At 39.7% G+C, this 26,358-nt stretch overlaps 1 protein-coding gene across 2 annotated transcripts in view; it reads right to left on the bottom strand.

Moving 5' to 3' along the window:
• The window catches only part of LOC307112245 (UDP-glucuronosyltransferase 2A1-like), a gene marked incomplete at both ends in the record, with an annotated part of 57,182 nt that overhangs the window by 17,961 nt on the left and 12,863 nt on the right, over positions 1-26,358 (bottom strand). The window contains 2 exons of one of the 2 annotated variants that reach the window (XM_079792726.1): positions 9,824-10,048; positions 21,323-21,866. In XM_079792726.1, coding sequence (XP_079648852.1) covers positions 9,824-10,048; positions 21,323-21,866 — 769 coding nt within the window. Of the gene's footprint in view, positions 1-9,823; positions 10,049-21,097; positions 21,867-26,358 lie in introns of those variants that run through there. The other variant, XM_079792728.1, reaches the window with a different exon arrangement.

Below are 26,358 nucleotides of genomic sequence, written 5' to 3'. Positions count from 1 at the left end.
GTGCATATCTATAATAATAAAAGTATAATATGCTAATTAGACCGGTCTGGACAACCTTCCTGATGAAGCTGGGGCTGCAAGGAAAGCCCGGGTCCTGGGTGCCGGTGGCCAGAGGGAAGCCGGTGCCAGCAGCCGGAGGAAGGAAGGCCTACTCTTGCATGAATTTCGTGCATCGGGCCTCTAGTGTTGATAATGGAACATGCTACACCTATAAAAATGAACTACAGAGGAAAGCATTTATTTATTCCTCAAGAGAAGTCTTGGGGAATAAATTTCTCCAAAAAAAAGAAGCTTCTTTGCTAAGCAGATAATTTTTATATGCTTATATTTATTATGGTAAGAAATATCTGGGTATAATATTTATAGGCCCAGATTTTAGTCTGCAAAATGTGTTGGAGAGAACAACATTTTTATGTATAATAAAACTGGTGTCCAACAAGTTTGACATATAATGAATCAAGGCTGATGTTATAAATGGATTTGCCAGAGGTTTTCTGGATCTGGCTAGCCATGTTAATACTGAGAAGTTTTTCCAAACTGGATGTTATATCATCCAGTAGCTTAATATTAGTCCTGGTGGGAGAGTTTATACCACAGGTAGAGGTAAATGCTACCAAAGTGTTATTTTATTCTTTTGTTAGATATTGATAGCATGTCACTGGATACTAAAGTGCAGAAAAGAGAGTGCATAAATAGAGGATGAAGCAAGGTAGAGTCCTGGGATTTAACAAATAGAGTAAGTCAAAACTAGAAGTCTTTTTATTAGTTTTCCATCACTGAATGGCAGATTATCCAAAACCTTAGTGTCTTAAAACAATACATTTCTATTTAGCTCATGGTTCTGCTCATAATTCTGATGTACATTAAGCAGAGCTGTTCTGTGCTGATCTAGTTCATGGTCATATAAATATGGGCCAGCTGATCATAGAGGACAGCAGTTAGCAAAAGGCTAGCTGATCTTAGAGGACATCATTTATATGTTTTGCAGTAGTCTGGTTAATATCTTTGTGGGTGAATATCTTGGGATTATGTGTCCCTCACCATTTATCAGGCCAGTTAGGTTAAATCACAAAACAAAAGGTTCACAAAGCAGTGAGAATAAGATTATATATTCCCAGAACATCAGATTATACATTCTTCTCCAGTGTGTATGGAACATTCTCAAGGATAGACCACATATTGGGTCACAAAACTAGCCTTACCACTCCTACTCAATATAGTCTGGAAGTCCTAGCCAGTGCAATTAGACAAAATAAATAAATAAAAGATATCCAAATTGGGAAGTAAAAGTGTTACCTTTTGTAGATGACATGATTCTATATATAGAAAACCCTAAACACCAAAAATCTATTAGTAATGATAAACAAATACAGTAAAGTTGCAGGGTACAAAATCAGTACACAAAAATACACTGCTTTCCTATATACTAACAACAAAACTTGAGAAAAAGAAATGAAAAACAGCAACCACTTTTGCAATTGCAACCAAAAGAATAAAATACCTAGGAATAAATTTAACAAAAGATGTGAAAGACCTGCTATATACTGAAGGCTACAAAGCATTATTAAAAGAGGTTGAAAAAGACACAACAAAATAAGATATTTCATATTCATACTTAAAATGGCCATATTACCCAAAGCAATATACAGATTTAATGCAATCTCCATCAAAATTCCAGTGTCTTTTTTTAAAGAAATAGAACAAAAAGTCATCAGATTTGTATGGAACCACAAAAGACCCCAAATAAACAAAGAAATCCTGAGAAAAAAAGAATAAAGCTGGAGGTATCAGACTACCTGGTTTCAAATTATACTACAAAGCTATGGTAATAAAACAACATGGTATTGGCAGAAAAACAGACACACAGATCAATGGAATACAATTGAGGGCCCAGAAATAAAATCACATGTATATGGGAAAATAATTTTTGACAAAGGAGCCAAAAACACAAAATGGAGAAAAGAAAGCCTCTTCAATAACTGGTGCTGGGAAAATTGGAAAGCCAAATACAAAAGAATGAAATGATTACAGTGTGTATCCATGTACAAAAATTAATTTAAATGGATCAAAGATGTAAATATAAGATCTGAAATAATAAAGTGCATAGAAAAAAACGTAGGTACTAAACTTATGGACCTTGGTCATAGAGAACATTTTATGAATTTGACCCCAAAGGGAAGTAAAGGCAAAAATAAATAAATGGGATTATATCAAACTTAAAAGCTTCTGCACAGCAAAAGAAACTGACAACTAAACAAAAAGATAACTGAGCAAATGGGAGATGATACTTGCAAACAACAGCTTTGACAAAGGGTTAATATCCAAAATATATACAGTTAAATGAGTCCTCACTTAACATCATCAGTAGGTTCTTGGAAAATGTGAGTTTAATTTCAATGACGTATAATAAAACCAATGTTACCATAGGCTAATTGACATAAATAGTTCTATGCATATTTCTGGTCATAGAAAAATCAAAAACTTCCAAATGAAGACCCAAAACGCTTCTAATCTTATATAATAAAGAGGTAATATGCAAATTGACCATCACACCCTCACAAGATAGCTGCCTACGACCAAGCTGGCAGGGGGGTTAGTGAGGGATGACCAAACAACTGAACAAGCAGGCTGCATTGGGCGACCAGGTCAGCAGGGGGGTGGAGTAAGAGGCAACCAGGCTGGCAGGGGGTGCAGTTGAGGGCGACCAGGCCAGAAGGGGGGCAGTTGGGGGCAATTAGGCTGGCAAGGGGGGGCAGTAAGGGGTGACCAGGTTGGCAGGGAAGGGCAGTTAGGAGTGACCAGGCCAGTGAGGGGGGGGCAAGTAGGCCAGAATGGGGGGCAGTTGGGGGCGACCAGGCAGGCAGGCAGATGAGTGATTAGGAGCCAGTGGTCCAGGATTGTGAGAGGGATGTCCGACTTCCAGTTTAGGCCCAACTCCCTAAACTGGAAGTCAGACATCCCCCAAGGGGTACCGGATTAGAGAGGGTGTAGGCTGGGCTGAGGGGACCCCCCCCTCCCTGCCCTGTGCAGGAATTTCATGCACCAGGCCTCTAGTATTACATATTGAGTTAAATGTGAGTTATATGTATATTTAAGAAAGATTAATAAAAGCAAGTAAGATAATTATTTCAACCTACTTATTCCAGCTTAGGCTCATGGTGGCTGGGGCTCACCCCAGCAGCTCAGGGCATAGGGCAGGAACCCACTCTAGACAAAGGAGGTCACTCCATCAGAGGATGCACGCACACACACACACACACACACACACACACACACACACACACACACCCCTACCTCACTTAGACTGGGACAATTCACCTAATGTCCTAATGTGCACATCTTTGGTGCAAACAGCGACCCCTGCTGGGAATGTATAATTTTTCTCTCTCATTGATTATGAGAAAACAAAATTGAATGAAACAACATTATTCAAGAACCTACTGTATTTCTAAATTGCTGTGGCAATGTAAACAGGCAAGAGAGGCCAAAAGCACCTGGGCCTGGGCCTTTCATGCTTTTCCTGAGGATGCAACCTTGTATAAGGCAGAGCAAAGTTCTGCACCCAGGACCAACCATGCACTCCTCTATGAGAACTCAGACAGCTTGTACCAAAATATTTAAAAAGATTTTAAATGTGCAAAACAAACTGTGTCACAAGAATGTCACAGCAGTATCCTCAGGAAAGTTGGATGAGAGAATTCTCACAGGACACACCAGATTACCACGCAAAGGGCGGGCGGCCTTGCTTCTTTCTCTTCCTTATGTATGACTTCTAAAATTAAAATCCTGGACGTTCTGGAGCGGCTTACTCCTGGGAACCATACCTTTCTTTATGTTTAAGATTAACTATTCTCGGTTCTTATCTTGTTCAATGACATATTTCATGAGCACAGCAATTAATCTTTCTGCGTTTCTAATGCATTGTGTCTAAAAGGCAGATAATGATCATTTTTGGATGTTTTTGTTGTGGATTAGCAACATCTGCAATGAACCTATGAAAGTGCTTGGTACCAAGCAGGTGTTTATTAAGAGTGTCTATTTATTGTTAACAATAAAGATGGTACAGTTAGCAAAGGCATTGATTACCTGCAGAATCACTGAATAGAGAACTATATCAGAGATTCTTGATGGTTCACAAACTGAACATGAATGACAATGTAATTATGTCACTTTTACAATTAAAATGATTAAAGGATGCATTAAAAAGCCAACAAAATAAAAATAGAAGTGAATAAGAATGAAAACTAAGATATTAGTTTTCAGGAGTTACTCAGTATCTGAAAAAGTCTGGAGAGTAGTTTTGTTAGAGAGGGATCCAAGAGGTTGATAGTCACAGAGGTATATACCTTTGTCAAAATAAACCACACTGTAAACTTTATGTACTTTTTTTTAGCCATAGGTCAATTATCCCTTAATAATAAAAAATGTGATGACACTATACATCAACAGTTTGGTTACATTTTATTAAAAGGAAAAAATATCTAAGTGTTAGTAAGAATGGAGAAAAATTGGAATTCCAGTGCACCACTGGTAGGGTTATTAATTGATACAAGCACTTGTGAAACTAGATTTTAGCAGTACCTACTAAAGCTAAACATTGGCATATACTATGGCCTAGAAATTTCACTCTTATAAATAAACCCAACAGTATGGCACATGTATATTTACCAAAAGACATGTACAAGAATGTTTTTAGCATTGTTTATGATAAATAGCTAACACCAGATAGTTTACATGTCCATCAACAGTAGAATGTATAAGTAAAATGTGGTGTATTAATTCAATAGGATCTATATAATTGTGCAAATTAACAAATTGTAATTATACTAGAGGCCCGGTGCACGAAATTCGTGCACGGAGGGAGGTTGTCCCTCAGCCCAGCCTGTACCCTCTCCAATAAGGGACCCCTCGAGGGATGTCCGACTCCCCGTTTAGGCCCGATCCCTGTGGGCAGTCGGATCCCTAAATGGGCAGTCGGACATCCCTCTCACAATCCAGGACTGCTGGCTCCCAACTGCTTGCCTGCCTGCCTTCCTGATTGCCCCTAACCGCTTCTGCCTGCCAGCCTGATCACCCCCTAACCACTCTGCTGCCAGCCTGTTTGCCCCCAACTTCCCTCCTCTGCCAGCCTGGTTACCCCTAACTGCCCTCTCCTGCAGGGTTGATCACCTCCAACTGCCCTTCCTTGCAGGCCTGGTCCCTCTCAACTGCCCTCCCTTGCAGGCCGGGTGCCTCCCAACTGCCCTCTCCTGCTGGCCATCTTGTGGTGGCCATCTTGTGTCCACATGGGGGCAGGATCTTTGACCACATGGGGGCAGCTATATTGTGTGTTGCAGTGATGATCAATCTGCATATTACTCTTTTATTAGATAGATGCAACAGATATAATGAACAAATATATTATTATATTTGCTATAGTTAGACAAATATTGTAAACATGATGTTAAAAGAAGTAAGATGGGACTTAGAATGGGAGTACACAATGTGTGATTCATTAATGCAAAATTTAAAATCAAGCAAAAATACTCAATGGTGTTAGAAGTCAAGAAAGTGTTCACACCTAGATGTGGAGGGGGTTTGTAGGGGTTGTTATGAACAATGAAGAGGAGTTATGGGTTGTAAAATATTTTGTTTCTGGATTTGGGTGCTGGTTGCATGGGTGGGTTCACATTGTGAAACCTCAATGAGCTGTAAATGTTCAATTTATGTTTTACTTCAAAAGAAAGTTCACAGAAAATTTAAGAACACCTCACAGCACTGACCACAGGAAAGCTTTATATGAGAAGAAATTAGAAGACTCATATGACAGAAGATGAACAGAGAGATCCAATTTTTCCAGAAAAAAAGGATGGGAGGTCAGGAACGGGGCTTATAATTGGAGTGGGACACATTAAAAACTAACAAACAAAATACTGGGCTCCAAAGGGGAGTGAGAGATCACATATAAATAATGTTGGGCATAACTGAGCCCAGTTCCAGGCAAGTGGTCTCAGGGGAAAATGTTTAGAGGCTTTTTTGTTTCCATGGGCTGGAATAGGTAGCATTACTTCTAGGAAACTTATCTAACATAGAAGGAAAGAGAGGGCAGCATAGAGCCAACATGGTACTGACAGGTAAAAGTGGGCTACACTGGCCAAGTACTGGGCTTTCTGCTCTCCTGATCTGTAGTGCACTTGGAAAGAGAGAAGACTGGGAAACCAAGACACAGGCAAAGTGGGGCCATCCAAGTTGCCTTACCTGTTTAGCTATTTTCACTACAGTGTTCAAGCCCTTGCCTTACTATAGATACAGCACAGGCTAGTCCCAAATCCTATGCACATAAGAATTATCTATATGTTGTATGGGATATCTCTCAATTCAAGGGTCAGGGGAGAGATCAGTGAAATCTGAAAGTGCCCCATGGAACACTGCACCTGGGTGAGATTTAGCAATAGATTTATTCCTGAAAATGAATAGCAGTGATTGTCATATTTTCCAAACATGCCTGTTCCATTAAATGTTAGAAGCATATTTAAAATTGAGTTGATGATGATTTTTATTTGCTTCATCAATAAGATTTAGGACTTCCTCCCTGGAAAATAAAACAGGATTTTTAACTAGTGCAGCTAGATATTTCCTTATTATTTCTTTCTCTTTCCTTCAATATAGATATTTGGGATTTTTCTTTACCACTGTTAATCATACTGTTTTTCTGGTTTATTTTCCCTACAGAAGTGAAGCACAATTATTGAAATGGAAACTGCACAGAAATTTTCCATGTTATTAAATCTCTTGTACTCAAAGATAATATTAAATATCAGGTGCCCCTCCTATTTCATGATCAGTTTACAGTTATCAGGTGTCATTAATAATTTAAAAATATAATTAAAAACAAAAGACAAATTGGATTATACCAGTTCTTCCTGACAATATATTTCAAATAGGTTTAGTAACATGAGGAAGATGAAGGATTTAAGTAAATAATACACTGAACTTCTCAACCTGTGGGATTTCTGAAACAGATTATCCTGTGAAAATGAGAAGTTGGGAACATGCTTCTCACGCATTATATAATTTGTCCTGGCCTTGCCTGAGATCACACAGTTAGCAGATTGAACTTGAACTAAGAATCTTATGTGCTTTTCAAGACCCTTCACAATTTTACTTTATATATATATATATATATATATATATATATATATATATATATACATATTTTTAATTGATTTTTTACAGAGAGGAAGGGAGAAGGAGAGGGAGAGAAATAGAGAGTTAGAAACATCGATGAGAGATAAACATCGATCAGCTACCTCCTGCACACTCCCTACTGGGGGTGTGCCCGCAACCAAGGTACATGCCCTTGACCAGAATTGAGCCTGGGACCCTTCAGTCCACAGGCTGACGCTTTTTCCACTGAGCCAAACCGGTTAGGGCCACAATCTTACCTTTTGTAATCCCATTATTTAAGGTATCTAGACCATTAGCTTATTCAGTACCTATAATAGTCAGTATGTGATATATATATATATATATATATGTAGTGATAATTATTATTGAACACATTTTGGATGTCTTAGAAAATAATCATGTGACTAACATCTAAATTTACAGGAAAAATACATTTTTGAGGCATATGAAATTTGGAATTAAGAAATAAAGAAAATATAGTTAAGTTGCATTATAAAGAATATTAAAACAAAATTTTACTTTCAAAATTCTAATTACCATATCTTCAAAAGTATATGCAAATTTTAGTTAACTTGCATATGTCTTATTTATATGTGTGATATGTTCAATATTATCCCTCTAGACCAATTCTGTGAAGAATTTCAAAAGTTTAAGTGATGGAAAATTGGATGAAATATATTCTAACATCAAGGAAAGAAAAAAATACACATATGCAAATCCTACTTGTGAAGGACACAATTAATATTAAATTATAATAAAAATATTACTGCATCTATAGCTTGCACAGGTCTTTGTACTTGTTCTTAACTATGCCTGAGAGCTTTCCTCCAGGGAGCCTTTGGCTGTCACCCTCACTACCCTTGGGTCTTTGTTCAAAGGTCACCCTTTCATTAGAGACCTTTCCTGACCATCCTATTTAAAAGTGTAATCCTACTCCTAGAACAATCCAGTTTTTTAGGTCTACCATAGAGCATATATTACACTTTAACTTTCTATATATTTTTCATATTTATTTTATTTATCATTTGTCTCCTCTTACTAGAATGTAAGCTTATGGGGATAGAGATTTTGATTTGTTTGCTAACTCTTGTATTCCCAGTACACAGAAGAGTTTTAGATACTGGGTTGTTGTTCAATAAATACTTTTTTACACAAAGAAAGCAAGATTGAAAGGAAGAAAAGATGGAAAGAAGGATGGGAGGAAGAATGGAAGGAAGGGAGGAAGGGAGGAAGGAAGGAAGGAAGGAAGGAAGGAAGGAAGGAAGGAAGGAAGGAAGGAAGGAAGGAAGGAAGGGAAGAAAGAGGAAGGAAGGAAAGAAGGAAGGAAGGAAGGAAGGAAGGAAGGAAGGAAGGAAGGAAGGGAAGAAAGAGGAAGGAAAGAAGGAAGGAAGGAAGGAAGGAAGGAAGGAAGGAAGGAAGGAAGGAAGGAAGGAAGGAAGGGAGGAAGGAAGGAAGGGAGGAAGGAAGGGAGGGAAGGGGGAGTAAAGGAAGGAAGGAAAAAAATGAAGAAAGAGAGGGAGAAAGAAAGAAAAAGAAATCGAGGGAGAGAGGAAGGTCAAAAGTTGTGTAACATAATAATATTTTGAATATGGTCTTTGTAAGAAAGTACCATTGATTGAATCAACTATTAATTCCTGTTGTTAATTAACACCTGGAATACTGTTGATAGATCTAGAGGGGAAAATATGCAGGGAAGAATAAATTAGAAAAATAAAGGGAAGAAGGCTCATAAAGAACAGAAAGAGAAGTAAATAGGCAGTCAGAACTGGCCTTGGCAGTTTGCATTATTTTGCTTGATCCTCATAAGGAATCTGCGAAGCAAGGAAAGTTGAGACTTGCCAAAGTAAACTGAAAAATTAAGTTGAAGACACCTTTATCCCCAAAACTCAGGGGAGTCTAAGGATGGAGAAATAGTGAAAGGCAGAGAAGGGTATAAACCCAAGTTTTAAAAGTTTTCTGCAAAGAAAAGAATGATGAACCAAGAAGGGAAAATAAATCATGTATCACTTCAAAATGTTGCCAAAGTATTTTTTGGCAGTGTCATAATTTATCCTAGTAAAGGTACTTCCATTGATATTTGAAGATTGATTTACACATTGAAAAGCTGTTTCTTAAATAGGCACAATATTATTTTCATTAATAGCATACATATTAATACCACCATTTCAATTTTAAGGAATGTACCAAAAATAATGACCAGTTATTTGTATGAAGATATCACACTAATAAAAGAGTAAGATACTAATTGACCGTACCTTTGCAACACCCACCAGCCAATCAGGAGTGAGTATGCAAATTAACCCAACAAAGAAGGTGGGTTGATTTGCATATGCAGGTGCCGAGTGGCCAAGGGTGGGGTGGGATGCTTGCGTTCTGCACCAGCCCACCCTCTCTGGGCCTTTGGGCAGTGTGGGAAGGTAGAAAGGCATCTCTGGGCCTGAGTGAAAAGACAGCTCTGTCCAGAGCGAATGAGGTGCCAGCAGCCAGGGCAAGGAAGACCCATTCTTGCACCAATCTTCATGCATGGGGCCTCTAGTAATAAGTATATTTTCTTCAGTTTGGCATATGCAGTGTGATGAAAACCTTTTACTGTATTTACAAAAAGAATAAATAAGGTATGAAGAGTCATTAATAAGAGGACATTGTAGAGACTTACCTAGAACTTTGCTGTAATACACATTCCATTCTCCCCAGTAGGACTGAAATATGTAGTCTTGCAGAGGATAAGATATGGCATTTTTAACCCTTTCACCAAAGGTCATCTGGTCGGTGAGCTCTGACAAGGCTGCAGGTACATAGGAGGCAGGTGCAGGGATTTTCCCACAGTGTCTCTCTACTGTTGAGGCTGGAGAGAACCTCAATGTGTACATAAATGGGATTCCTAATTTCAGAGCAACCAGGTCCCCACAGATGGTTACTGGGTCGGCTATTAACACATCAAAACTACCTTTCTGAAGTCTTGACATTAACTTGGGGTTATTTAATACTCCATCACAGATTTGTATGTTAATTTGAAAAAAAGTATCTAGGAGTTTTCCTAGTTCTTTGTAGAAAGTCCAGAGTGTGAGAGGAGTTGGTCTATGGTTTAGCCACAGCATGATCATATGTTCAATTAAGGAATCTATATTGTTCTTCGTAAAGGAAACCGGTATCACCTCAAAATTTATAGGAGAATCAGGATTGGAGTTGATGAATAAAGTTGCTGATGAAGCCAGTACGGTCACACTGTGATTTCTTTGAGTTAACTCTTCTAGAATGATCTTAATATTTAACCAATGGCTACCATCCGTTGGCCAAATTAACACATTTCCACTTAAAACAATTTCAGTCAGAGTCAAATTAAAAACCAGCAGGAAGCCAAACTTCTTAGGCATGGTGATAGCCATTATGGAAACCAATCTACTGTAGTTCTTTTCAGATGAAAATAAATTTTGAAAGTATATTTATATAAGTTTTTTTTTTCCAAATAAAATAATATTTTATGTAACAGCTACACTCATTCATAGGTCAATTGATCTACAGACGAAAAGGAAAACAATGTAATTAAAATTCTTATATGCATTAATATGATTATTTCAACAACAAAAACAAAATATGGTCCTATTTTAAAGAAAAAAAGGCAAGCAGGTTATAAGCCTAGTATCTGTATACTCTGTGATAATAACTATTATTTATAAAATGTATCTCCAATTTAATATGTCTTTCCAAAATCAGGTTAAATGAAAAGTAGCACTTCTTATTGCTAAAGCCACTTGGTCAAAACATATAGCACCTTCAAATTGTATGTCTTTATTATAAGGTATTTTTACATACAAAACAGATTAGCCATAGAAAATTTGCACCAATTAGAATATTGTCCTTGTTCTTTAAATCAAGTTTTCATTTTAATTTCTGTCTGTTTACTTTAAAGGGAATAAAATAGAAATAAAACTCATATTTAATCATATTTGGTATATAACACTTTCTGAAGAACATTTAGTTCATCTGTATAAAATCACCTTAGAACAAAATTTCTTAAACTGCCTATAATGCTATTAGTTTGAATCAAGAATCCCTAAAGTAACATTTTTGTATGGAAGTTCTTTCTTACATACTTTCCACCCAAAGACATGCCCTGACTTCAAGGTCTCTTCCTCCTGTGCTTCTGAAGCATTGCACAGGACAGCTAGGATTTCCTCATGCTGATTTTTTTCTCATTGCCTCTCAGATTTGGAGGTGGCCCCAGAGGCCACAAAAGCTTGGAAATCAGCCTTCATACTGTTTTAGGAATATGAGTTGTCAACTCCTTAGTGACTTCAAAGTTTTAGCGTCACATTAGTACTTCAATTTTATTTGGCTTGATTGGCATTTAGTTAATTCTTTTGAATGCTTAAATGTATATATATATACTGAGAATCTTTCTAGAGCTTTCATTTTAGCCCCAGGTTTGCCATCAAATGCTTCACCACCTTCTTGATTCTTGTTTATAACTTCAGGCAAGTTACTCAGCTTTCTTATTACAAAATGGGAGGAAATGATGGTGCCTATTTTCCTATAGTTGTGAAGACTGAATGAAATAATGCATACAAATTATTCAGAACAGCATCTGTATGCCATAAATGTTAGCTATATAAAATGTTGTAGGAAGAGAATTTTACATTACAAATGACCAATTTAACCCAATCTCATCACCTCCTTTCATTCCTCTCACTGGAGTGCCCAAGTTTTGGTGCCAAGGGGAAGCAGAGTTTGCCACCCTAAAATATGCCTTTTGGGATATTAATAATTTTAAGCTGGATATTTTCAAGAAATGAAAGACTGAAGAAAAAACTTTGACTTTCTTCCCAGGTGCCTAAAAGAATTAGATAGAGGACCTGTTCCAGGCAGGGAGGCATCATCACCAATAACTATGTAGTTTAATATGACTAGTGTTTGGTAGACAGGGAGGAACCTAGCAAGGCACCTTTGATCAAAGTCTTCTCTGTGTCTTATTGCTTAACATGGCCCAACAAACATTTATTTACCTAAAATTGGCTTTTCTATCTCCACGTGAATTGCCTCCTACTCTTTGAAGTCCCAAACCACACCACCCTTTTTACCTTAGCTCAACATGGCATGTATGCCCAACTGCCTGATCTGTCCTGGGTTTCATATTCTATGGAACCCCCATATGTACGTACATAATAATTTTGGTCATTTTCTACTATTAATTTGTCTTGTGTTAATTTGATTATCAGTCCACCCTTTTACTTAGGTCACTTTGACCTTTTATTTTTAGGTTCATAATATGAAATTCAAGATTATACCCACAAAAATTATAACCTCCATTCTCTTTCATTAAGTGGGAGAGGAAAAAAAAAAAAGAGTGACAGTTCTCTCTGGGAATTGTGCATGACCCAGAACCAATTTCGTCTTGGATATCATGCCTGTGGCGGTTATCCAGCTCATGGATCATTGTGGAAAAGGTAATGCTACCAACACTTATTTGAAAAGTTCTAAAAAATCAAGATTAAGTTAAATTTTAAAATAGAGGAAGAAAGGAATGAAGGAAGGAGGAGCACAATGGAAAACTAGAAGGAAAGGGGGGGGGGGGGAGAAAGAAAAAGAAAGATCCAAGCCAAAATATATTATTCTTTAGGGAAAAAGACTCCAATACATTTTTTCTCCTTTAATATGTTCAGTGTAGCCCTGGCCAGGTGGTTCAGTTGGTTGGAGCATTGTCCTGTACACCAAAAGTTGGCAGGTTTGAGTCCCATCAGGGCGCATGCTGGAGGCTAAAGATTGGTGTTTCTCTCTTACATTGGTGTTCTCTCTCTCTCTCTTAAAAAAAAAATCAATAACATTTTAAATAAATAAATAAAATGTTCACTCTATTGTAAACACTTTGTAAATATACATACTCAAATTTGTTTAATTTCTATCACTTTATTTTATGTTAATTAGCTGTGGTCTATTATTACTTAGTTCATGCAAAGATCTAAATATTATGGTCAAATTTTTTTTTCTTTTTTGAAGATGTTTTTTTTCCTATTTAAATTAATATATTTGCAAGATAATTTATTGTTATTAATTTCTGATTTAGTTCTCAGAAATCAGTTAATTATTTATAATACTACACTAGGTATTTATAAAATTTTGACATGTAAAGATTACTCAAACAAATAAAAACCTGTTTGTTTTTATAGTGGCCAAAGTATAAAACTGTTGGTAGCAAAAGGTAATGTTTATGGATTATAAATATTTTTTACTGTCATTAAAATGCTACATTATTCTTCCTTAAATGTTCCCCTAATTTTTGTGGCTTTTTTTTGTTGTTGTTAATACAAACATAGAAATAAAATTTACCTGGTTCAACTTTAAACAAATATATTGAAATCTGCAGCAGGTTTTTCTTTCTTTTAAAGAAAAGCTTACTTAAGACTCAAAAGCTATCCTCAGGCAAATTTCTCCAGGCAACAGAATCACCTGGAGACCTGTGCTTAAGGGAATAGCAAGTTCCCTAGTGATAACATGGCCCAATTAAATTCCATTCAGCAAAACAAAGTAGATGAGAAATAGAACTGCCAATTTCAAAGGCTAAATACACTGAAAGAAAGAAGAAAGTACCCAAGAAAGTTTAAACCAAAAATATTCTAAATAATTGCTAGATTTGTACCTGAAATTTTAAAAGGGGAGAAAAATTTTTCTAGAAGCTTTGGTGTCAGAAAGACTTCAGTTTGAAAACTATTTTCTCAAAACTGGTAGCTATATAATTTTATTTTAACATGTTTGATATTTCTAAGCCTCAACATTTTAATCTGTAATAGTAGTTTTTTCTTCACAAATTTATTGTAAGGATAAAGAGATATAATACACATGAAGCACTTATTACAATGTCTGTGGCACAGGATGGGATCAATAAATGTTAACTGCTATTACTATAATGATATCCAGGAGTCTGAGCCTAATACCCATGACTTGAAATAAAAGAAGTAATTTGACATTATAATATCCAATTCCTAGCAATTAGCAAATATTAAGGACTCACTTTGACGTTCTCATTGCATTGCACTGCAGAACTGTTCTGTTTATTTACTCAAGTGTGACAACCTGAGACCTGAGTGCATATGGATACTTTGCAATGAATTTGATTAGAGCAATCAAGCTAAAGTAAAAGTAAATTCAAATTACAAATTGGAAATGTTATTTTTACACATGAGTTCTATTTATCATTCACATTTATCACATGTACAAAGACTTGCACAAAAATAAATTACTCTGCCAAGTCAGTACTACTGCTTCTTACCTGGTGTTTTGAGTATGAGTGTTCATGTCCTTGGGCATCAATAAGAATGTGTTTTAGTAAAACAAACTTAAATACTCATGCTAAGTCAGAGAAGTATAATTTGATTAGAAACATGATATTATCAACATCAGAGTGTTAGGAACATTTTTAGAAATCTTCATTACATTCCCATGAACAAATTGTTAAGGAGTATTAGTCTCGTGTGAGGTTGTGAAGACTTGAAGAACAGTGGGACCAAGTGGTTTTATTACCAGCATTAACTAACAAGCACAATACAATGGAACCTGTGATACTGAGACTGCCAGCATGGGGAAGGTTTATCTGGGGATAATCTCACCAGAATGAATAGGAGCAGTGTAATCATGATAGTCATTACTTCAAGGTTGAGAAGGAGCAATTGATAAAAGTTTAGATAATGAGATAAAAATGGGGACATATCTAGTGAGCAAAGAAGGCTCCACTTACCTTCCTCTATTTTATGAACTGAGACACTGCACAGACTTGGATGTCACTGTTAGTTTCCTGCATGCACGAGGAAATTAAAGGGTTTTTGAAATATTAACAACTTCATTACCTCATAAAATGACAATTTCGTCATCTTCTATTTTTCACTTTTAGCCCCATGATGTTGACTATCTACTGCTATCATCATAGGACAGTTTATGACCCTCAGAGTGTTATTCTCTCTGAATGACAGGATAAGTAGGTCTCTGTTTACATTTCCAGAGAAAATTCATTTTTTAATTTGGGGCAACTATTTAACATATCCAGAAAAGGTGATGCAGCAACTATAACTAACACTAAGACACTCCTTACCAATAAACTCATGGCTACATGGTCAATTCATTTATGAAAAAGAATCCAAGAATATACAATGGGTAAAGGAAGTTTCTTTAATAAATGGTGTTGGGAAAACTGGACAACCATATGCAAAAGAATAACACTGAACACTCTCTTACACCAGACACAAAACTTAACTCAAAATGGATTAAAGACCTAATTATAAGACCTGAAACCATAAAATCCCTTGAAGAAAACATAGGCAGTAAGCTTCTTGACATTGGTCTTAATGATGACTTTTTGGGATTTGAAACCAAGAGCAAAGGCAATAAAAGCAAATATAAACAGTGGGATGACATAAAACTAAAAAAGCATCAGCACAACAAAGGAAACCATCAACAAATGAAAAGGCAACCTACTGAATGGGAGAAAATATTTGCCAATCATTGCTGTGATAAGGTGTTAATATGTAAAATATGTAAACACTCATTAACAAAAATATGTGATTAAAAATGGGCAGAAGATTTGATACTTTTCTAAAGAAGATATACAAATGGCCAAATGGTACATGAAAAGATGCTCAACATCACTAATCATCAGGAAAATGCAAATTAAAACCACATGAGATATCACCTCACACCTGTTATAAAATAGATAAGTGTTGATGAGAATATGGAGAACAGGGAACCCTTGTGCACTGTTGGTGGGGATGTATGTTGGTATAGCACCTTTGGAAGACAGTACAATCGTGTACCACTTAAGGATGGGTATATATTCTGAAAAATGCACTGTAGACAATTTTGTTGTTATGCAAACACCATAGGGTACACTTAAACAAACATAGATGGTGTAGCCTACTACACACCTAGGTTATACAGAACATCCTATTGCTCCTAGGCTACAAGCGTATAAAGCATGTTACTGACTGAATACTGTAGGTAATTATAAAACAATGGTAAGTATTTGTGTAGCTAAATATATATCTAAACAGAAAAGGTACAGTGAAAACACAGAAGGAAAGATTAAAAAAGATGATACACTGGTATAGGGCACTCACAATTAATGGAACTTGCAGCTCTGGAAGCTGTTCTGGGTGACTCAGTGAGTGAGTGGCTAGTGAGTGTGAAGGCCTAGGATATTTCTGTACACTTCTGTGAATTTTTAAATGTTACACTAAATTTATAAAAAAAACGTGAGATTAAATCAAGAATAAGAGAAAATGATGCAATCAACAGATGCAGTAAACATAAGGTGTATGAGGCTGCTGCTAGTGTAACATGGCATATTGTTTTACAGCAAGCTTTTTTTTAAATACTTTTTTTTTGAGAGAGAGAGAGAGAGAGAGAGAGAGAGAGAGAGAGAGAGAGAGAGAAAGAGAAACATCCATTTGTTGTTCCACTTATTTCTGCATTCATTGGTTGCTTCTTGTATGTCCCTGATGTGGATCTGAACTCGCAAGCTTGGCTTATCAAGTCCATGCCCTAACTACCTGAACTACTTGGTCAGGGTGCAAGCTTTTTAAAAAATAAGTAGAAAGAGTACACTCTAAAATAACAATTAAAAGTATAGTTGTGTAAATATATAAACCAGTAACAGAGTTCATTATTATCAAGTATCATGAATTGTACATGATTTTATGTGCTATACTTTTATGTGACTATCAGCACAGTAGGCTTGTTTACACCAGCATGTCCACAAACACAGGAGTATTGCATTGTGCTACAACGTTACAGTATCTACTACTGTCATCACTAGGGGATAGAAAATGATCAGCTCCATTATAATCTTATGAGACCACACTCATATATGTGGTTCATTTTTGATGAAAACATTATGCACTGAACGACTTTAAAGAGATTACTGAAAAAGTTAAAAATAGAACTCCATAACAATCCATCAATTCCACTTCTAGAGTATACTTCCAAAGAAAAGAAAATTACTGTTTCAAAGAAATGTCTGGACCACTATGATCATAGCCTATTATTTACAACTAGAGGCCCAGTGCATGAAAATTCATAAACGGGCGGGGGGAGACCCTCAGCCCAGCCTGCCCCCTCTCACAGTCCGAGAGCCCTCAGGGGATGTCCTTTGGGAGCAGGCCTAAGCCGCAGTCTGTCCTCCCTCTGTGGGAGGCCACCAGGTTAATCAGGGGAAGGCACTGCCCCAATCATCCTGCTGCTGCTGCCAATGCCACTGCCAGCCACTGTAGCTGCCAGACCTTGGCCCTCGCAGCCACCAAGGTGTTTTCATCAACATGGACTCCATTTCCTTCACCACAAAAAAATGACAGCTTTCTTTAGGCATTTTCAAGATGTTTCTTTCATACGATATGAACTAACTTTTTTTTTTCTTTCTTTCTTTCTTTCTTTCTTTCTTTCTTTCTTTCTTTCTTCCTTCCTTCCTTCCTTCCTTCCTTCCTTCCTTCCTTCCTTCCTTCCTTCCTCCCTCCCTCCCTCCCCGCTCCCTTCCTCTCTCTCTCTCTCTTTCTTTCTCCCTTTCTTTCTTTTCTTTCTTTCTTTCTTTCTTTCTTTCTTTCTTTCTTTCTTTCTTTCTTTCTTTCTTCTTTCTTATCCTCCCTGAGGATATTTTCAAATTGATTTTTAGAGAGCATGGAAGAGAGGGAAAGACAAAGAGAAACATCAATGTGAGAGGGACACATCGATTGGTTGCCCCCTGCATGAGCTCTGACCTAGGTCCGCAGTGCCACAGCCGTGGGGGCTGCTGATCAGGCCCTGCCTCTCTCTCTGGGCCTTGCAGTAGCTGCGGTGGCTGCTGATCAGGTCCTGCCTCTCTCTCCAGCCCTCACAGCAGCTGCTGAGGCTGCTGATCAGGCCCTCCCCCAGCATAGGTGTGCAGAGGCCCCTGCCATGGCCCCGACCCCAGGCCTAGCCTTGGCTGAGGCCTGTGGACCTCTGTGCGCCTCAGAACCCCTGGTGCAGGCACGCGAAGGCCCCCACCAGGGCCCCGCCCCTGACACTGAAAGTCCCTGCCCACCCGCGCCTGCTGCATTCACAGCCTGCTTATCAGTCATTACTGTGACAATGTCCTGGACAATTTGCATATTCCTCTATTATTTGTATAGATAGCCAAGACATAGTAACAACCCAACTGTCCAATGATGGGTGAATAGATAATGAAAATGTGATTTATATATACAATGAGATATTCAGCCATAAAAAAGAAAATTTTATCATTTGCAACAACATGGATGGAACTTAAGGGCATTATGCTAAGTGAAATAAATCAGACAGAAAAAGACAAATACCATATGATTTCACTTATTTGTGGAAGCTTAAAAAAACACACACAAAAAAACATAAAACCAAAAATACCCAAATGCATAGATACAGAGAACAGATTGGTATTTGCCAGAAGGGGGAGTAGGGGGTGGACAAAATGGGTGAAGGGAGTCAAAATATACTAACTTCCAGTTATAAAATAAATAAGTAATGGGAATATAATGTATAGCATGGTTACTAGTTAATAATACTGTATTGTGTATTTGAAAGTTGCTAAGAGAGTAAATCTTAAAAGTTCTCATCTTAAGGGAAAAACTTATAACTATGTGTGGTAATGAATGTTAACTAGACTTATTTTGGTGATCATTTTTTTGCAATATATATGAACTAGAGGCCTGATGCATGAAATTCATGAAAGAGTAGGCCTTCCTTCCCCCAGCTGCTGGCACCAGCTTCCCTCTGGCACCCGAAACTCGGGCTTCCCTCCCAGCACCAGCTTTGTCTGGAAGGTCGTCCAGAAGGACCCCCCACTCTAATTAGCATATTACGCTTTTATTATTTTAGATATCAAATTATTATGCTGTATACCTGACACTACTATATGTCAATTATATCTCAATTTAAAAATAAATAATTAATCTCTTTCTCATCCCTTATAACACTTTTACCAATTAGGTATCAGCTTGTTTTAATTTTAGCTGATAACAAATACTAATTGAACAGTTTTTATCTTCTAAAAATCTTTTTGGTTAACTAATACAGTCCTTTCAATAGTAACCCTGTTTGAGATGCGATAAATAAGTGTAGGTACAAAGAACCTTAATTACTTTTTATGGTCACACATGTAAGCAGAAATTGTTTTTCAAGAGCCTGCTCTCCTGAGTGTGTTACTATGAATTCCCATCTACATTATTTTTCTAGTTCATAAGCTACTTCAGTAGTACATGCTTTCCCCACATGTTTCCTGGAGTGATGCAGTAGCCTACAGTCTAACATTTATCCACTCTAGGTCCACATCTGTCCATGTGTTTTATGTAAGACTAGAGGACTGGTGCACTAATTCGTGCACCAGTGGGATCCCTCGGCTTGGCCTGTGGGATCAGGCCGAAACCGGCTCTCCAACATCCCCCAAGGGGTCCAAGGATTGCAAGAGGGTGCAGGCCAGGCCTAGCGACCCCACCAGTGCATGATCAGGGCCAGGGAGGGATGCGGGAGGTTGGCCAGCTGGGGAGGGGCCATGGGAGGGTCCAGGGCGTGTCCAGCCCATCTCGCTCAGTCCCGATGGGCCAGACCCCAGCAGCAAGCTAACCTACCAGTTGGAGCATCTGCCCCCTGGTGGTCAGTGTACATCATAGTGAGCGGTTGAGCGGCCTTAACATATCATTAGCATGTTACGCTTTGATTGGTTGAATGGATGACTGGACACTTAGCATATTAGGCTTTTATGATATGGGATGCAATCTAGTCATAAAACATCCCTTCAGATTGTTCCCAGTTACTTGTTAGATACAAATCAAGATGCTTAGCATGACATACTAGATCCAGAGACATAGCAGTATAGAACAGACTGTCAAACCTCAGAAGAAAGGTAGGGGAAGGTGGACAGGTAGGAAGAGATCACACAATTAACTTGTATGCATATAAGAATAACCAATGGACACAGACAATAAGGGGGTAAAGGCCTGGGCTTGGGGGCTGGGACAGGCTGGGAGAGGTCAATGGGGGAAAATACTTTCAACAATAAAGAATTTTTAAAAAGGAAAATATTTATGTAATTCATTCATTCTTGTCATCTTCAAAGTTTTTTCCCATACTTCTGCACCTTATACTTTGACCTTCCTAAATACAGACTCGTTAATAATACCCACACACATGTGCTATTTCTAGATTCCACAATATTAGGCACACTGTTTTTTCCCCCCACACACTTCATTTTCAGGAAAATTCATATTTACTGTTTAAAAATTTCCTTGTGTATCATCTCAACTCTGAAGTTTTTCAGAGTACCACTCTGTCCTGTCATATATGCCTAGCTTCTTTATACCATTTCTGTTCTTTATATGTATATATTTTCATTATCCACGCCATTCATATTGTAAGTATTACCTTTCATGTCTAATTTCTCTGTTTGACTGTGAAATCCTTGAAGCCAGGAACTTTATCTTAGTCTTTGTTGTACCTCCCTATCCAAGAGAGTGCCTGCTAAACAGTAGGAAGTCTATGAGCAATGATCAAAGATAATTCATATACATGTGTGTTTTTAAACACACACACACAGATACAAAGGTCTATTTAATAATGGGCTTGCAGAAAGCTTAATCTCTTTCAGCCCTCCCCCCCCACACACACACCACTGAAGTTTCTAGGTGATTTCTATTTTCAATGTAATATGTAAATGGAATCAAGTCCTAATTTAAAATTATATTTGTCTCTGTATGCTATGCATAAAAATATGTAGTTGGTATCTTCACGTCCATAAAATCAGAAAACAACAAATTATAGTTCCAAAGCATATTGCATTTTATGTCTTTTCTGTTATCAAATGGTAATAATAGATAGTTATCAATATGTATGACTAAAAATTATCATGGGAAATAAAAAGAGCTCTGTTTGTTTTAATTTAAATAATACAAACAAAGTTACTTACCCATAGCTTCACTATAATAGGCATCCCATGATTTCCAAAGAGTATCAAACATGTAGTCCTGTAGATGGTAGGAGATGAAATTTCTTATTCTGTCAGTAAAAGACATCTTGTCGGTGAGTTCTGATAAAACAGCAGGAACATAGGAAGGAGGGTATGGTGTCTTCCCACAATGTTTTTCCACTGTCGATGCTGGAGAATACCTCAAGGAGTACATAAATGGAATGCCAAATTTTAAAGCTATTATATCACCACAAGGAAATACTGGATCTGATACCAGGACTTCAAATTTGCTTTTCTTCAGCTTTTCCATTAGCTTTTGGTTTTTGAGAACACCATCACACATTTCTTTATTCATCGAACTGAAGTCCTTGAAGGCTATGTCAATTTCCTGATAGAATCTCCAAATGGTTGAAGGAGTTGGTTTATTTCCCATCCATGCCAAAATAAAATTCAAGACAACTTCTTCCATTTTTTCTTTCTCAAAGGGCACCTTATATATTTCATATGTCAAATATGGGTTAGAGGTGGGCTTGATGTAAAATGCACCAGAAGAAACTAGGACAGTCACATTATGCTGTTTGTTAATCAGCTCATCTATAATTATCTTAATATTTAGCCAATGACTACCATCCACTGGCCAAATCAGAACATTCCCACCAAGAGTGATTCCCAGGAGACTTATCTGAAGAGACAACAGCAGAATGGATTTTTCTAACATGATGTGGCTTGACATAGAAAATTTGATGAGATGTGATGCAGACAAATTTTTCTGCTTCTAAAACAAAAAGGAAAGACAAATTATTTTTCAACTTGATTCAAACCAGTGATACCCTTAAAATCTTTCTCTCTACCAAATGTTACTCGTCATGGTAGCTTCATATTTTATGATAATTGTATGTTTAGGGGCAACATGTGTTGTACCTGTCAACTTGTTGCTTTAGCTTCAATTATGATTCTTTTTCTCTTTTTTTAATATTTATTTTCATTTTATTATTATTATTTTTTTATTGATTTTTTAACAGAGAGGAAGGGAGAGGGATAGAGAGTTAGAAACATCGATGAGAGAGAAACATCGATCAGCTGCCTCCTGCACACTCCCTACTGGGGATGTGCCCGCAACCAAGGTACATGCCCTTGACTGAATTGAAACTGGGACCCTTCATTCCAAAGGCCGACGCTCTATCCACTGAGCCAAACTGGTTAGGGCTGATTCTTTTTCTTAAACTTGATCCTTCAACCCTTTCTTTGCATCTCATAATTGTTAAATTCTTTTTTTTTCTCATAATTGTTAAATTCTTACTATTCGATTTCTTGAAGCCACGGTATATCTGAACTCTACACTCAGACCTGGGAACTGATACTTCATATATGACATGAAATGTAGAGATGCAAACTCTATAGTTAGCTTAGAATGTAGAGATGCTAATTCTATAGGATTCTCTATATTTAATACATTTTATATCATGGCATTAGCAAAAATTATTATTTTTTAAATATATCTTTATTGTTAAAAGTATTACAGATGTCCCTTTTGTCCCCTCAATTGACCCGCTCCCCTCTACTCCTTTGCCTTCCCCCCAGGCCTACCACACTATTGCCTGTGTCTATGGGTTATGCATAAAGGCATATACGTTCTTTGGTTAATTTCTACTCCCTTTCCCCACCCCCCTGCTCCCACCCCATCCCTTCCCTCTGACATTTGTCAGTCTGTTCCATGCTTCATGTTCCTGAATCTATTTTGTTCATAAATTTATTTTTTTCATTTATTTCACTCACTAGAGGCCTGGTACATGAAATTCGTGCACAAGGAGGAGGGGGTGTCCCTCAGTCCAGACTGCACACTCTCCAATCTGGCACATCCCTCTCACAATCAGGGACTGCTGGCTCCCAACCACTCACCTACCTGCCTGCCTGGTTGGCCCTAACTGCTTCTGCCTGCCAGTCTGATCACCCCCTAACCACTCCCCTGCCAACCTGATCGATGCCTAACTGCTCCCCTGCAGGCCCGATTGCCACTAACTGCCCCCCCCCCTCTGCTGGCCTGGTAACCCCCAACAGCCCTCTCCTGCATGCCTGGTTACCTCAAACTTTCCTCCCTTGCCACCTGGTCCTCCAACTGTCCTCCCCTGTAGGCCTGGTCCTCCCAACTGCCTTCCCCTGCAGGCCTGGTCCTCCCAACTGCCTTCCCCTGCAGGCCTGGTCCCCCCTGAACTGCCCACCCCTGCAGGCCTGTTCGCTCCCAACTGCCCTCCCCTGCTGGCCTGACACAAGATGGCGGCGCCCAGTCTTCTCAGTCCCGCCGGAGACCCCCAGTCCCAGGGACGGCTGCAGATGAGAGCCGGCAGCATGGCCCAGGCTGTAGGCCTGGGAGGTGGCTGCGCCCCCCGCAAGATCTGCTACTAGCCTATTCCCTCGGCCCGTGCATCCCTGGCATGATCTTCTCCCAGCTGCAGCCCTGGCCATCCACTTGGGAGGCTCCCGTGCCCCCCCAACCCCCCTTCCGCGATCGGCTTCCAGTCCCGGCCCGTGGGCCTGTGAGGCGGCCATGCCCTCTGGCGCTATCAGCTCCCAGCAGTGACCCAGGTCATTGGCCTGTTGGCTGGGAGGTGCCTGCACCCCTCTCAGCAAGTTCTGCTCCCAGCATGGCCAGGGCTGTAGGCCTGTCAGCTGGGAGGTGCCCATGCCCCTCTCAGCGCCTTTTGCTTCCAGCCGAGGCGAGGGCTGTGGGCCTGGGAGGCCTGGGCCTTAGGCCTGTTGGCTGGGAGGCGCCTGCACCCCTCTCTGCGCGTTCTGCTTTTAGCTGCGTCCATGGCTGCGTCCATGGCTGTCCCGCACCCCTCTCAGCGCGATCCGCTCCTGCGATCCATTCCCAGCTGTGGCCCTGGCCTTAGGCTGGAAGATGCCTGCGCCCCTCTCAGTGCGATCCACACCCAGCTGTGGCCCTAGCCGTAGGCCTGTCGGCTGGGAGACGCCTGCGCCCCTCTCAGCGTGTTCCACTTCCAGCTGTGGCCAGGGCTGTGGGCGTGCCTCCCCCGTGGGATCCACTCTCAGCCATGACCCGGGCCGTAGGTCTTTTGGCTGGGAGGCGTCTGCGCCCCTCTGGGCACATTCCGCTTTTAGCCAGCGCCAGCTTCTTCCCAACCTGCAAAACTCCAGCTTGATTCCCCTATAAAGGGAAGAGAATAGGACAGGACGTTCCCAGGAAATGGTGACAACAGGTTGCATGTGTGGACTGTGCTGGAGCTGTGTCCACGGCACACTGTGGGAACACTGAGGAAGGAGCAAGCAGATCTGGCTGCAAGGATGGGGAGAGGGCCACAGAGACTTGGTCAACCCTCAAAGGGCCCAGTAGAACTTTCATAGGTAGAGAGGATTGAGATTATTAAGAGGAGAAAGGCATCTTGAAAGGAGTATTTCTAACAGAAGGGAAAAAATGGGCCAAAAGTTTGTGGGAAAATGGATAAGTACAGTGTTAGTAGACCTCTATGTGGAAAAGCCTTCCATCTTGACACCTACATTACTTAACAGACTTGGCTCTAAATGACTTTGTCCTTTCAAAATAATTTTTGGAGGGAAAGATGGACAGTTGATTACATATCTATTGATTATAAAAGAAAAGGAAACTTTTAGAAAATATGAAAAAGTGTGAAATCACCTATAAACCTTCTACTTATTCAAATATATGCCCAACAACCACATGATATTACCTTTCCAAGGTCTCATGAAATTCCTGTTTAAGGAGTTTATTTTATGACACCTTTAGTTTGGGTTTACATTTTTACTGGTTTGTCAAGACCACAGCAGGTACACTGTTCAATATGTTAAATAAAAAACCCTATCTAATAAAGAGGGAATATGCAGGGGAGAGCATTTGGGGGTGATCGGGCTGTCAGAGGAGGGCAGTTGGGGATGATCAGGCCAGCAGGGGAACAGTTAGGCGTCAATCAGGCTGGCAGGGGAGTGGTTAGGGGCAATCAGGCAGTCAGGCAAGCAGTTGGGAGCCAGCAGTCCCGAATTATGAAAGGGATGTCCAACGGCAGGGATCGGGCCTAAACAGGCAGTTGGACATCTCCTAAGGGGTCCCAGATTGGAAAGGGTGCAGGTTGGGCTGAGGGACACACCTCCCCCCAGTGCATGAATTTCGTGCACCGGGCCTCTAGTTTATTATATAAGATAAGTGATATCATGTGATTGCTGTCTTTCTCTGGCTTATTTTGTTTAGCATAATACTCTCCAGGTCCTATTATTGTGTTTACCAGTTATCCTATCTAATAAAAGAGTAATATGTAAATTAACTGTACCTCTGCTACACCCACAAGCCACGCCCACCAGCCAATCAGGAGCAAGTATGCAAATTAACCCAACCAATATGGCTGTGGCCATGGAGTGAGCAGGAGGCTTGGGTTTCCCCGGCGATGGAGGAAGCCAAACTTTCTGGCGGGCCCAGACCTCTGCTCAAGGCTACAAAATTTCAATTATAGAGATAAATAAATCCCAACAAAAATGGTTGAGGCCATGGAGTGAGCAGGAGGCTTGGCTCTGCTCAAGGCTACAAAGTTTCAATTATAGAAGATAAATAAGTACAGTGTTAGTAGACCTCCAGATACCAGGGCCTCCACTTGAGTCAATGGGGAGGCGTGGCCAGCCTGCAAACCACCACAGGCCCTTCACCCAGGCCACCGCATGCCCCAAGGGGACCCCCAATCTGATCCGGGACATCCTTCAGGGCAAACCAGCCGGCCCCCACCTGTGCACCAGGCCTCTATCCTATTTAATAAAAGAGTAATATGAAAATTGACCGTCACTCAAACACACAAGATGGATGCCCCCATGTGGTCAAAGATGGCTGCCCCCTGTGGACACAAGATGGCCGCCACAAGATGGCCAGCAGGGGAGGGCAGTTGGGAGGGACCAGGCCTGCAAGGGAGGACAGTTGTGGGCAATCAAGCCTGCAGGGGAGGGCAGTTAGGGGTGACCAGGCCAGCAGAGGAGGGAAGTTGGGGGCGACTGGGCCTGCAGGGAAGGGCAGTTGGGGGGGACCCAGGCCTGCAAGGGAGAGCAGTTGGGGGGAACCAGGCCTGCAGGGGAGGACAGTTAGGGGCAAACAGGCTGGCAGGGAGCAGTTAGGCATCAATCAGGCTGGCAGGGAGTGGTTAGGGGGTGATCAGGCTGGCAGGCAGAAGAGGTTAGGGGCAATTAGAAAGGCAAGCAGGCGAGCAGTTGGGAGCCAGCAGTCCTGGATTGTGAGAGGGATGTCCGAC

Source organism: Cnephaeus nilssonii (genome assembly GCF_951640355.1).
Source record: "Cnephaeus nilssonii genome assembly, chromosome: 1".
Classification (NCBI taxonomy): domain Eukaryota; kingdom Metazoa; phylum Chordata; class Mammalia; order Chiroptera; family Vespertilionidae; genus Cnephaeus; species Cnephaeus nilssonii.
The sequence above is the reverse complement of the archived record's forward strand: the minus strand, read 5'-3'. Positions and strand labels throughout refer to the sequence as shown.